The sequence below is a fragment of the Rhinoderma darwinii genome, chromosome 4 (genome assembly GCF_050947455.1).
Source record: "Rhinoderma darwinii isolate aRhiDar2 chromosome 4, aRhiDar2.hap1, whole genome shotgun sequence".
NCBI classification, from domain to species: Eukaryota; Metazoa; Chordata; class Amphibia; order Anura; family Rhinodermatidae; genus Rhinoderma; species Rhinoderma darwinii.
This window is the reverse complement of record NC_134690.1, coordinates 203490589-203505592: the sequence shown is the minus strand read 5'-3', so window position 1 is coordinate 203505592 and position 15004 is coordinate 203490589. Positions and strand designations below refer to the sequence as shown.

The 15004-nt window shown below is 41.0% G+C and overlaps 1 protein-coding gene across 2 annotated transcripts in view; it reads left to right on the top strand.

The window, feature by feature from the left end:
• Positions 1-15004, top strand: part of UBE3D (ubiquitin protein ligase E3D) — a 255631-nt gene that overhangs the window by 88263 nt on the left and 152364 nt on the right. For both annotated transcript variants that reach the window (XR_012883173.1, XM_075862076.1), the window contains exons 5-6: positions 4294-4363; positions 10207-10276. Coding sequence is in view for 1 of the 2 variants with exons in the window: in XM_075862076.1 (XP_075718191.1) it covers positions 4294-4363; positions 10207-10276 (140 nt within the window). In the remaining variant the exon portion in view is untranslated. The remainder of the gene's footprint in view (positions 1-4293; positions 4364-10206; positions 10277-15004) is intronic.

Genomic DNA, 15004 nt, shown 5'->3' with positions numbered 1-15004 from the left:
CTTATACGGCTATGTCGACGGAATAAAAAAAAAGTTACGACTCTTGGAATGCGACCGATAGATAGTATAAAATTAGACAGAAGTGTCTAAACGTGCGCCAAATTTATCAGCCAGCATGTGCCACTGATGAATTTGGTGTGTCTTGTACAGGGGCTCAAACTCGGCCGGACAAGTGGGCAGCATTACTTTCAAATTTGATAAAATACAAAAATTATTGTTAATCAATTCGTTATATAACAATACTACATTACTATAACAATACTACATTATATAACAATACTACATTACTATAACGATACTACGTTACTATATTACTACATTACTATTACAGTACTACGTTACTATAATACTACATTACCATAATAACAATACTACATTACTATAACAATACTTCATTACTATAACACTACTACATTACTATAATACTTCATTACTATAACGATACTACGTTACTATAACAATACTACATTACTATTACAATACTACGTTACTATAATACTGCATTACTATAATAACAATACTACATTACTATAACAATACTATGTTACTACAACAATACTACGTTACTATAATACTACATTACTATAACAATACTACATTCCTATAATAATACTAATTACTATAATACTACATTACTATAACAATACTTCATTACTATAACACTACTACATTATATAACACTACTACATTACTATAATACTTCATTACTATAACGATACTACGTTACTATATTACTACATTACTATTACAATACTACGTTACTATAATACTGCATTACTATAATAACAATACTACATTACTATAACAATACTATGTTACTACTACGTTACTATAATACTACATTACTATAACAATACTACATTACTATAACAATACTACATTACTATAACAATACTACATTACTATAACTACTATGTTACTATAATAATACTACATTACTATAACAATACTACGTTTCTATAATACTATTTTACTTTAACTACTACGTTACTATAATACTACGTTACTATAACAATACTACATTACTATAACAATACTGCATTACTATAACAATGCTACAGTACTATAACAATACTACATTACTATAATAATACTACATTTCTATAGTACTACATTACTATAACAACAATACTATAATACTACATTACTATAACAATAATGCAACATTACTATAAGAATGCTACATTACTAGAATAATGCTACTTTACTATAACAATAATAGTACATTACTATAATACTACATTTCTATAGTACTACATTACTATAACAACAATACTACATTACTATAACAACAATGCTACATTACTATAATACTACATTACTATAACAATAATGCTACATTACTATAACAATAATGCTACATTACTATAATAATGCTACTTTACTATAACAATAATACTACATTACTATAACACTACTACAATACTATAATAATACCGCTAGGTTTACACTTACCGGAAATTTTCGAGTTTACTCCACATGCCTTTTTTAACACTCCAGCTTTCTAGTTGGTATCGCTATATGCAGTCTGGCTGCTCAGTTGGCAGTGTTTGGCAGACACAAGAATGTCAAGATTGGGCAGCCCATTTTTAGATAGTGCCACAGTGCCCTCTGTTGATACTGCCACTACCCGTAGATAATGCCCCAATGCCCTCTGTAAATAGTGCCACCCCGCCTAGCTAATTCCCCAGTGCCCTCTGTAGATAATTCCCCAGTGCCCTCTGTAGATAAATCCCCAGTGCCCTCTGTAGATAAATCCCCAGTGCCCTCTGTAGGTAATGCCACACAGCCCTGTAGATAATGCTGCAGTACCCTCTGTAGAGTGCCACAACCTCCTAGATAATGCCCCAGTGCCCTCTGTAGATAATGCCCCAATGCCCTTTGTAGATGGCTCCATTGACACTCCCTCTAGAAGTGGAATCCACAGCCAAAGCGTTGCCGGCACTTTGGTCGGGAGATTCCTCTCCTGGAGGAGCCCCTGACGTCACTGTCCATATATGGACAGTAACGTCAGAGGCCTCGTCTATCAGCGGTATCCCCGACCAATGCGTCGGCAAAGTGCTGGCCGGGCATTCCGGTCCAGGAGGAGCCACTGACGTCACTATCCTTATATTGACAGTGACGTCAGAGGCCTCGTCTATCAGCGGAATCCCCGACCAGAGCGCTCTGGCTGAGGATTGCACTCCTAGATGGAGTCCCAATGAAGCTATCGAGAAGGGTGTGAAGCGCTGTCAACGGGGTGCGGTGTGTGGTGTGGCACTATCTACAGTGGTGTGTGTGCGCCGCTCCCCCATCGACCTGCTCTCCCGCTGTCAGCGGCCGCAGATGACAGCTACAGGGGCCGAATGCGGCCCATAGGCCGCGTGTTTGAGACCTCTGGTCTAGTATAATCCTTAGCCGCTGAAATTAAGACAGTGTTAGTAAATCTGCCCCAATGTTTTAAGTTTTTACAAAAAAAGGTGTACATTTGAAAAAAGACACAACTGTGGGATGAGTCTAGCCTTAGGTTCTGTTCACATCTGCATTGGAGGCCCCGTTCAGAGCCTCTGTTGCAGATTTTGTTACAGTTGATGGAAACAATAGCACAGCATGCAGCGCTATTTTTTTGATAAAAGGGTGGAACATGATGCAGCATAGCCTTGAATGACCAGTTATGGTTGTTTACATAAAGGTAAATGAGTCTGGAGAAGTTTGGAAGCAGAGAGAAAATAGAAAAATTGCATCTTGGTAAAATTAGAGAAGGACAAAACAAATATGGCTTGTGGTTACCAAAGGATGGTAAAAATGTTAATTTCTCAGGCACAGTTTTTTTTGGCTTCCTGTGGAATAGACACAAGCTTGTGTGTATGTGTAAATTACAAGTGACAGCATGAGGAAAGATCAGCGCCTGTAAAGGGGGTTTTACACTGGACGATTATCGGACAGACAAGCGTTCATAGAATGCTCGTTGCCGATAATTGCCATGTGTAAACAGAGCAGCAATCAGCAGCTGAACGAGCAAACTGCGGATCGTATCGTTTTAAAAAAGTTAAATGTTATCGTTGTCGGCAGCAGCACATCTCCCTGTACAAACAGGTAGACGCGATGCCGACATGATGATAATGTATGGGGACGAGCGATCAGAGTAATGACTGCTCGTCCCCATCCATAGCTCCGTGTGACAGGAGCAAACGAGCGCCGATCAACAATGTCTTGTTGATCGGCGCTTGGTGCACCAGCCAAAATCGGCCGGTGTATTAGGGCCTTTACTGTCCTCTTTCCCTCTGCACTATTATTCATGTCATCACCCCTCTTGCCAATGAGCGATGTATCTGATTGCCACATTTTGGAGGGTCTTTTCTTTTCTTTCTACTAAAAGGTTAAGAAGATGAGTAGATGCAAATCTAAACACTCCCTGCGCGCAGTCCAGCTATTTTTCGACTCGGTAACTCAACTGTTTATGGTCTTCTGGATTATGGAGATTTCTTTTCTTTTCAGTTTGGATGATTTTGTAAGGTAATGCCCATGTCAACACGCATATACTTCACAAAATCTTAAAAACTGAGGAGACCTAATATCTCCAGAATCTAAATTCCGATAAACATTTTGACATCTCACTTCACATGACTTCTCCGAAGGCTCTGCTTGAGTTTTTGTTTTTAACAAAAGTTTACACTTTGCAAAATTGCATGAAGAAGTCCTTAGGTGTAAAGGGCTGGTAGTCCTTTTCACAATGCGCCATGTAAGTTTTTTTTAAAATTATAATTTAGGTTTATTTGAATATGGCAAAAAAAATGTCCCAGCAGTGAAAGGGTAACGGAAGATGGGGAAATGTCATGTCAAAAGCTTAGTGCAGTGGAAGCTACTTATGCAATACTTTTGGAGCTGGGGATGATTTGTTGAGCATAGAGTGTGTAAGCAGAAATGCTGGTATGTACATTGAAAATAATATATATATTTTTTCTTTTGGGGTTGCTACATTTACACCTGTCTTTATTATATTATGAACCAACACAGGGCAGATGTGCCATATAAATTGGGACTACCAGGAGTTTGCTTACATCTGGAAAGTTACTCTGACATTAGAACAAATCAGTTTGTGAGTGGTGGGGTTGGCTAATACCACCTTGTGCCTGTATGCTTCTTCTACATAGTGAGCTTGGACAAGTGATAAAGACAGGTGTCACTGAATGTCAGCACTAGAGGAAGAGCACAATAAAGTTCATTCTGCCCTCCAGAGAGGATATATGAAATTATTCATTCTTTAACTAAAGGTGTAATGTGACATTTAAGTGACATTTTTCTGGCTTGCAGAAATCAAAGGAAAATACCAAAGTCGTTTGCAAGCGTTGCAAAGCAATACTGGGAGAGACGGTGTCATCAGGTATGTAAAAGAAAACAAAAAATCCTGCTACCAAGCTGACACTAAAAGGCACATTCTGCTTTGTTGTTATGGACACGGCCAGATACTTCTTACAAAAGCTGTAGTGTTGTAAAGTAAAAATAAGTTTTCATACTCCCAGTACATCAAGTCACTTCCTATTGTCACTGTATTTTTTATTTATTTTTTGCAGAATTTAATATTCATTTAATACCTTTTCTAAATAGCTCATTATTTTCAAATTAAACCCATGAGAGTCATAGTGGAATGATTGATCAACGCATTGCAATTTGAAAGAAACCGGTAGATTTACACTCTCATTGTCAAGGGCATTGGTGACCCAGATTACATTTCTAGTAACTTTGTAAGCTCCAGGCTCGTGGTCCCTTTGTATTATTTTTGAACATACAGCCTTATATAGTATTTGCAAAGATTTCTATCCATAGGGTCATAATAAGATTTATTATATAAGTGAAGATAAACAGGAAACAAAGAACATAAACTTTTTGGGTAAGTTGTATAAAAATTATTATAAAGGTGGTATAGTTGGTAGTGATCAAATAGATTCTAATTGTCTAATTCAGAAGACTAAAACAGATGGCAGCACTTCATCCACTGCATAGTCACTCACTCACTCACTCACTCACTCACTCAATATGTGGTCTCATTCCCCATAAAACCACCTTTCTGATGTAGAGACCTCTTTCTGCCTGCACTGAACGAGTCCTAACACTATCACCTCTGCACGGTATTGTCACACCCCACTTGGTCATCTGTATAGAGAATTTGCTCACTACTAAATATTCCCAGCTGAGTCTGTGTTTCATACAAATGACCATGTGAATAAAGACTCCACCACATGCAGGTTCTGAGGATATAAATACGAAGATTAAACAGGCAAGCAAAACTTTGCAGGAGCCCAAGTAAGGTTTTATATGGTGGGAGACATCTAAGCAAAAACTGAATTTTCAGGTTTTGTCAAGTGATCTGCTAAAATGGAATGTCCACCTTCCAACATCAAATCCAAGTATGCAGCGCTTCAAATCCCATTCATGGACTCAGTTTTGGCTACTTTCAGACACCGTTAGGGGATCTTACTGCGTATTGTTTTATTGAGTTTAATGTAAAAACTGTATATAGTGAGCTCCTAAGCTCCCCCCTATTGGGGGCTGACCTTTTAGAATAAGCTGTCATATGTGTGTAGCTGATTTTACGCAGTTTTCCCCTCTGCAGGCTATAACTCTAATTCTCGGTTTTCCCTGATCTAGTGGGTGTGGCCTAACTGCTACGTCTTCCAAACACTGCACACATAGAGAAGTGAACATCCTGCTCCCCTATCTTTTTGCAGCACATTCTAAGAAGCAGCAGCAGTATTGAGAACAGCATACAGCAGTACTGAGAAGTGTAGATGTGAATCCAGCACTGGGGTGGGATAGAGCATTATCTAGAAGCTGCAGCAGTGTCTCTTTCTCACTCTGCTTCTGTTCCCCCCTCCCCTCTCGATAGACTTTTAAGACTTTTTGTATCCTGATCCCCCAGTGAGCTGATAATCCATCTAGTCTTTAATTACGGATTTTAGCAGTGAATTGAGAGTGAATGATTAATGTAGGAGACAGGGGGAGGGGAGAGGTGCCTAATAAGTGGAGAATAAAAGCATTTTTCTCAGGAAAAAAAAATACATATATTAACATTTTTCTCTTATTCATTTATGCAAAGTGTGCTGAAAGGTTAGTGGCCATTTAAAGTGTTTCTATGGAGGTAGCAGCGCTCTGCAGTAAAGAATCTCTTTCTGAGGTCCTGTTCTCCAGAAAATGTAGTGCTCAAGGTCATTGTGGGAAGTGCCCAAATCATGTACTGGTATGGCTTCATTCACACCTGCTTTGGTGTGTTCCGTTGTTTTGCTCTGTCAGAGGAGCAGAACAAGGGATTAGCAGAACAAGGGATTAGCAGAAGCAACGGACACCGGCGGCCGACAGAACCTATTGACTTTAATTGGTTCTGTAGGCTTTCCGTCGGGTGTCCGTGCTTTTACCTGAGTCTATAGCACAGCATGCTGCACTATGGCCTCCGATAATTTCGGCCGGATCTGCGACAGAGACCCCTAACTGAGCCTCCAACGCAGATGTGATCGAGGCCTATCTCTTTAAATTGTTTCTTTCCTATATTTTGATATTCTCAGACTAGCGATAGGGGCATTCACATAATCTTTTCCTTTAGCTATAGTTTATTATCGGCATCACCAGTTTTACTCTGAGGATGATGGGGGTAGGCCTAGTAATGTATTGTAATAATGAGATTTAAAGTAAGCAGGTTTTATTTTGATTTGCTGTTACTATGCGGTAATTGTTGTAAGATGTAATTGTTGTAAGATGATAGGTTATTGCAAATATGCTACACGCCTATTTGACACTAGACTACTAGACACCTAAGTCTGAAGTAAAGCAGATAAGAACCTGGACTTGTCTGGTCTTCTGTGTACACTACACCTGGGCTTTATTACCTGAACGTGAGCTCTGATTAATAACCTGAAAGTTCCTCAACATTTATTTGAGGATCGTTCAGGATCAGAGGAGTGTCTTATACACCAGCCTGCAGAATGAAACAAAAATACATTTCTGACGTGTCCATTTGTTTTTCATTGGCTTACCTGGCTACTGTCTTGGTCTCCTACTGGTTATCTTTGGCAGCATGAGGAATGCTAAAGTGCACGGCACTCTACCTCTTCATTGTAGTGTTTAGTAGGTGTCTCAGGAGTCCGGATTTCCCACCAATCACAACTTTTGCTATGTCGGAAGTTTGTTTAACCCTTTTACTGCTAAGGACGTATGTAACATATTAAAGCCCAGAATCTTCGCTTTCAAATTATACCAAGCGCAATATTTCAGGTGCAATATTCGTGGCGCAGCGCTTGTTTAAAGTCAGGGAGCAAGTTGAAAAGATTTACTCCCTGGCTTGTGTCTCTTTAAGTGGAGGGTGGAAGCTGTAAATGAGAGGAATACAGCCTGTTACGATCATCTCCTCCCCATGTACAGCTTTCCAGTGACCCCAGGGGGAGTACAAAAGCGTTTCTTCATGTTACCAATCCTAGAGGATATATACAGTCTAATTATGTGCTCACTTGGGGGCTGTTATTTTTTATTTTTTTCTAGTGAAAGAGTGCGAGATTGAGCAGTTAGGCTATGCTCATATTGGCAGATTTTTCAAGTAGGAAAAAGTAAAGTGGATTTGCAAGAGAATCCACAACAGAAATCCAAGGCTAACCCTCGGATTTCTTCAGTGGATTTGCAGTTTGATATGCCACGGATTAGCCCCATTCAATGGGACTAATCCGCATGTGTCTACCCACCACTGTTTTCCCATAAAGAAGTGACCTGTCACTTTTTTTTTTTTTATTACGTCGGGAGGTTGAAATTCGCGGCGAAAAATTCTTCCATTTGAATGGCAGCGTTAATTGAAAACAATTGGAGGAGGTTTGAGAAAAAAGTGCAAGATCTGCATGAAAATTCCACCATGTGAACATAGCCTATCCCATCTAATCCCCCTCTGCAACTAATTAGACTATTTCACTATGTGCATGTAAACCTAAGCATACATATCCTGTATGAACTCTGAACATGTTAAACTTTTACTTTTAGGAGGTGTTGTGCCTCTCAGGCTCTTGGGTCATACGTTTAGCCACAAACATGACTTTGAATGCTTTTTTAAGTAAACTTTACGCTTTGATGCAAAATTGCTGGGTGGCATTTTTACAATGTGCCCGGTGTGTGTATTCTTAAAAAATACAGAATCTGTGTGTGTGTGTGTGTATGTGTATGTGTGTATATATATATATATATATATATATATATATATGAGAGACAGAGAGATGGATATAGATAGATCTATACAGTACTGTGCAAAAGTTTTAGGCAGATGTGAAAAAATGCTGCAGAGTAAGAATGCTTTCAAAAATAGAAGTGTTTAATAGTTTTTTTTCAATTAATTTAACAAAATGCAAACTGAATGAACACAAGAGAAATCCATATCAAATCAATATTTGGTGTGATCAGCCTTAGCCTTCAAAACTTCATTAATTCTTCTAGGTAGACTTGCACACAGTTTTTGAAGGAACTCGGCAGGGAGGTTGTTCCAAACATCTTGGTGAACTAACCACAGATCTTCTGTGGATGTAGGCTTCCTCAAATCCTTCCTTCTATCTCTTCTTGCAATCCCAGACAGACTTGATGATGTTGAGATCAGGGCTGTGTGGGGGTCATATGATCACTTCCAGTGCTCATTGTTCTTTTTCATGCCGAAGATAGTTCTTAATGACGTTCGCTGTATGTTTGAGGTCGTTATCCTGCTGCAGAATAAATTAGGAGCCAATCAGACTCCTCTCTCCCATAGTAAGTCTCAGCATTGAGGACACCATTAATACTGACTAAATCCCATTTGCTGAAAGGCAGCCCCAAACTTGCAATTAACCTCCACCATGCTTCACCGTTGCCTGCAGACACTCATTATTGTACTGCTCTCCTTCCCTTTGACGAACAAACCGCTTTCTGTTACAGCCAAATTGTAAAAATTTTGACTCTTCAGTCCAGAGCACCTGCCGCCATTTTTCTGCACCCCGGTTCCTATGTTTTCATGCATAGTTGACTTCCTTGGCCTGGTTTCCATGCTGAAGGTATGACTTTTTGGCCGCAATTCTTCTATGAAGACCACTTCTTGCCAGAATTCTCCGAACAGTAGATTGGTGTACCTGGGTCCCACTGCTTTCTGTTAGCTCTGAGCTGATGGCACTGCTGGACATTTTCCGATTTGGAAGGGAAGTAAGCATGACTTGTCTTTGATCTGCTGCACTAAGTTTCCTTTGCCGACCGCTACGTCTATGGTCCTCAACTTTGCCCGTTTCTTTGTGTTTCTTCAAAAGAGCATGAACAGCACATCTTGAAACACTTGTCTGCTTTGAAGTATTTGCCTGGGAGAGACCTTGCTGATGCAGTATAACTACCTTGTGTCTTGTTGCTGTGCTCAGTTTTGCCATGGTGGACCTGTGGCATGAAAGGGTCTTCCACAACTTTACCTTTGTATCACAGTTTGGCTGTTTCTCACCCAGTTTTAAGCCTCCTACACAGCTGTTTCTGTTTGTTATTGACTGTGTTTCAACCTACAAATGAAAATGATGATCACTATCACCTGTTTGGCATAATTGGTTAATTATACACCTGACTATATTCTTATAAAATCCATGACTTTGTGCAAGTTCTTCTAGAAGAATTGATGCTGTTTTGAAGGCAAAGGGTGGTCTCACCAAATATTGATTTGAGATTTTTCCTTTGTTTATTTACTTTTGTATTTTGTTAATTGATAAGAAAAAAAATATGAACACTTCTATTTTTGAAAGCATTCTTACTTTGCAGCATTTTTGCACAACTGCCTAAGGCCCTGTTCACACAGTTTTTTGCAGGCAGAAAAAATCTGCTCCTGAATTCCTTCCGGAATTTTGAGGCAGATTTTGAACTGCCTGTACGTTTTTTTGCCCGCGGCCATTGAAGCTAATGCAAATAACGCTTCGAAAAACACTCAAGCAAGTGCCGCAGGTTTTTTCTGCTTTTTTATTGGTTTTAATGTGAGGTCGGAGGTGGTAAATGTGGCAAAAAAGAACATGCTGCTTTTTTTTCCACGAGAGGCAAATAGCCGCCCGGGAAAAAAATGCCTCTGCCTCCCATTGAAACTAACGGAGGTCGATTTTTGGCACTGATTTCGACGCGGTTTCCGTTTTTTTTCTAACTGCTTTTGGCATGTTTTCATGTTATTTTGATTAATTTTTTCCACGTGTTCCTATGTTTTTTAATTCCTTATAGATGCTGTCAAGTATTACATTACTGAAGTGATGATTCAGCCATCATCTCAATCATATGCCATGATTTCAAGGTAAGCATTTAGTATATTTCTTGGTTTGTCCAAATATTGAGCCCTTTTCCAGCAAGGGTAAAATTAACAAACCAGTTCTCACTTTTCAGGCTTTTTAACCTCTTCCTAACGCAGCAATATTTAATTTTCATTATTTTCTCCCCACAATCCAAGGGCCATAACTTTTTTTTCTCCCCCTGTCAATATAGCCGTATAATAACTTTTTGTTTGGGTGAGACAATTTGTAGTTTTTAATGGTACCATATAATGTACTGAGAAACGTTTACAATTCTTTTATCGGGTGGAATGGAACTAAAACAACAATTCTGCCATTGTTTTTTGGGTTTCGTTTTTACGCCGTTGACCCTGCGGGGGCTGTTCCACACAGCCATGTTCGGTCTGTGAGATGCGGACCATATCTCAGTCGTATTTCCCAGACCGAACACTGTTCAGGTAGCCGGACTCCTAGAAGCATAGTTATCTTTGATGCTGTGAGTCCTGCCTCCCCGCATAACTACTGTCCCATACTGAAAAACATGTTTACAGGAGGCTGGCTGTACAGAAATAGACCGGAAAAGCTGGGACGCATTGATATGGCAGCGCCAGGAGAGCGGAATATAGGCTTTTTTTTTTTGCTTTTCGGTCAGCCGTTTTCCGCTGTGGACAATCCGGCAGAATATACGCAGCAAATTAAAGCACTATTTGGTGTGAATATTGTGACAGATTTCCCTGCGGGTTCTGGGTTGGTTACACTGCAGACTTTTCCTTGGGCACATACTATAGGCTGCTGCGGAATACCTAACTCTAATCTCTATCTCTCTAACTCTGCTTCTGCTCTACTCCCCCCCCCCCTCCATAGACTTTTATAGGCAACTGCAACATGATCCCTCTGTGATCCCTCTGAGGAGACAGAAAAGCAGGAAATTCAGGGTGAGTGAGGGACAGGGGGGGGGGGGATCTGATAAGTGGAGATAGAGGCATTTTTTTCATTAAAGGGATATAATACAAAGTTTCTTACATTTTCTACCATTAATTTATGCAAGTATGTTGAATGTTAGTGACCATTTAACTTTATTCTGCGGGTCAATATGAATACGGCAATACCAAATTTCTATATATTTTTTTTCTGTTTTACTACTTTTACGAAATAAAAACAATTTTTGTAAAAAATTAATTATCCGGTAGATTGACCTGTGTGTGGTCTTGTTTTTGCAGGAAGAGCTGTGTTATTAATACCATTTTGGGATAAATGCTACTTTTTTTTTTTTCTTTATCAAAGATTTTTATTTTGAAAATATAACAGTATAAAGACATTTAACATATTGCAAAAAAGAGAAATTTGCACGCAGTGCAATATATTAATTTTCATATTATAATAACAATATATAATATCTAACTATATGTATATGAACATCAGTAGGAGGTAGCCTCCCAACCATCAAGATGGAGTAGAAATAGAAATGTAACGGTAATAACTGTACCATGTTCACATCAAAATAGTGCAATAGTCAGGGAGACAGTCCCCCAATAAAGTAAGAGTTGGCACGTATAAGAGCACTTTTAAGTGTATAGACACACAACACAAAACACCAGACGACAAAGGGAATCACATACAGACATAGCGCACGCAGTTAGGCTATATAAGCCGTTCAGAACATTCCATCTATGAGCAGTCAACAGAAAAGGCCATCAAGCCAGAGAGGCAAATCAGCTCCATCCCGGAAACCAGACCAGACAGACCAGGTACGAACAAAGACCCCTGATGTACCCCAATCGGCAGACATCAGCTCCTCCATCCTCATAATCCCGTTCATCTCCGTAACCCATTCCGTCAAAGAAGGCCCAATACTAGACTTCCAATGGCGTGGGATGACCGTTAAAGCTGCGGTCAGAAAGTGCCGAAAGACACCCCTTTTGAGGTGTGGGAGTGATCCAGGAACCATGGAAAGCAACCCAACAGAAGCCGAGGTAGGCACTTCAGTGCTAAAAAGTTTGTTGCCGAGATCAAAAATTTTTCCCCAAAAGGGCCGGAGCTTGGGGCAATCCCACCAAATATGCAACATAGTTCCAGGAGCCTCCCCACACCTCCAACAATCAGCTGACACATCAGGAAAAATCCTATGTAAAAAGGAAGGACAGCGGTACCACCTGGTAAGTATCTTATAGTTTTTCTCCTGAGCAAAACATGAAGTCGGCAATTTATGAGCAAGCAAAAAAGAAGTTCCCCATTCCTCCTCAGAGTGCTGAACTCCCATTTCCTCATCCCAAGCTGCAGTAAATGACAGCTGAGAGTAAGAATAGCTAGGTTGGAGGACCCCATGTAGATGGGACAGTGTGTGAGAAGGAGCAGAGGTCAAAGACAGATAATGTTCCAGAGGAGTCTTATCCTGTAGCAACACAAGACAGTCACCCATGGAAGAGAGATATGAACGCAGCTGAAAATAGGACCACCATGCTGATCGTCTCCCCGGGCAGGCCTCAGAGACAGCAGTCAGTGACAAAATTGAACCATCAGGTGTAAGGGTTTGAGCCAGACATCCACCGCCCCGTCTCTCCCAACAGAGGAATGTATCCACACCTACTGCCGGAGGGAAGGAAGGGTTATCAAAGAGGGGAGTCATAGGACCCGGACGGTGAGCAATGTCCCTGGTAACAATGATCAGCTCCCAGATTACAAGAAATTGACGTGTGAGGAAAGGCAAAAAAGATGAAGGTCGCTGGGAGGCAGTTAACCAAGGCAAGGAGGACAAGGCGAGGGAAGACATTCCCCTCTCAATGCGCACCCATTGCTTACCGGCATCTGAGCGGAACCAGTCCACCAATCGCATGAGGATCGCAGCCTGATGATAACATTTAAAATCTGGTAAACCCGCGCCCCCCTCCAGTTTCGGTCGGCTAAGAACAGAAAATCGAATGCGCGGCTTAGAGGACCCCCATACAAATTTGGCTATGGCCCTATGTAAGGACTGGAAGAAACACGCTGGCACTACAATAGGGACGGTCTGAAAAATGTATAGGAATTTGGGCAAGATATCCATTTTGACAGCGTTAATACGCCCAAACCACGACATGCGGCTCCCGCCATACGCCGCCAATTCCCTCAGGGTACGTTGTAAGATTGGTGTGTAGTTCAAGGCAAACAAATCGGACAGATGTGTAGGGACATGTATCCCCATGTATTTTAAGGACTTAGATTGCCACTTAAACGGGAAAACCCGAGCGAGATGAGCAGCAGGAGGAGCATCCAGAGATATATTCAGTGCCTCCGATTTAGAGTAATTAACTTTAAAATTACTCGTATGCCCAAACCGCTCAAACTCCACAGTCAAAGATGGCAAAGAAATCATAGGATTTGTAATGTACACAAGAAGATCATCCGCATAGAGTGCGAGTTTGTGATGCTGTGCGCCAACACAAATGCCATTAATGTTAGAGTTTTTCCACAGTGCCACGGCCAGGTGTTCCATGACCAAAACATATAGGAGAGGCGAGAGTGGGCACCCCTGTCTCGTGCCATTAGTAATAGACAAAGAGTCAGATAAGAGACTGTTAACTCGAGCCGTAGGCCCATGGTACAATGCCATAATCCTGTCCACCATGGTGTTGCCAAGGCCAACCTGTATCAAGGCACTACGGAGAAACACCCAGTGCACTCTGTCAAAAGCCTTTTCGGCATCAACTGAGAGGTGACACATCTGTATTTTGCGGGATTGGCAATATGACGTTAAAAGAAGGGTCTTGTTGGTATTATCCCGAGACTCTCTACCACGTACAAACCCCACCTGATCATCCAGTATCGAGCCAGGCAATAACAGCGACAGGCGAGATGCAAGCAGTTTCGCATAGAGCTTCACGTCGACATTAATCAGCGAGATGGGCCTAAAATTTGCGCTTATCGTAGGATCTTTACCCGGTTTTGGGAGAAGGGTAATATGAGCCTCAAGGGACTGGGGCGCAAAGGGACAAGAGGAAGTCACTGAGTTGAAGACTTTCGTCAAAAAGGGAGCTAGTTGATCTTTAAATGTCTTATAAAATGTAATATTAAATCCATCCGGGCCTGGACTTTTGCCCAAAGGAGAGTCTCCAATTGCATTCTCCACTTCGGATTCCAAGAAATCCTCCTCAAGTCCCAAAGCCTCCCCGTCCCCCAAGGGCGGCAGAGCAGTATCATGTACATATTGGTTAATTTTGTCCCGCAACGAATCCGCCGGCATATCATGAAAGTGTCCTTTGAGGTTATACAAGGCAGAGTAATATTGTCGAAAACATTCAGTAATGCCAACCGGATCGTGAACTTCACCGCCGGTGGGAGACATAATTTTAGGAATGTATGAAGCCTGTGTACGAGGATGTAATATCCTCGCCAGAGACCTACCACATTTGTCCGCAAATTCATAAGAGTGCTTCCGCATACGAACCCTGAACCTAGCGTGCGACTGGTCTAGTAGAGAACGTAATGATTCCCTCGCTATGGTAAGGTCTGAGAAAACCTGTGAGGAGGGATCCCGTTTATGACAGGATTCCAAATCTCGTATCTGATCAAGGTGCCGCGCAATAGCTACCCCCTTTTCTCTCTTTAAACGCGCCCCTTGCTGTATCAGGACACCTCGAACTACACATTTCAGTGCTTCCCACTGGAATGGCAGAGGTGTAGAGTCACGCGCGTGCACTTCAAAAAAGATTTTAAGCGTGTCCTTAAGAGCCGATACACATACTGCGTCGCGCAATAGATTGTCATTAATTTTCCAT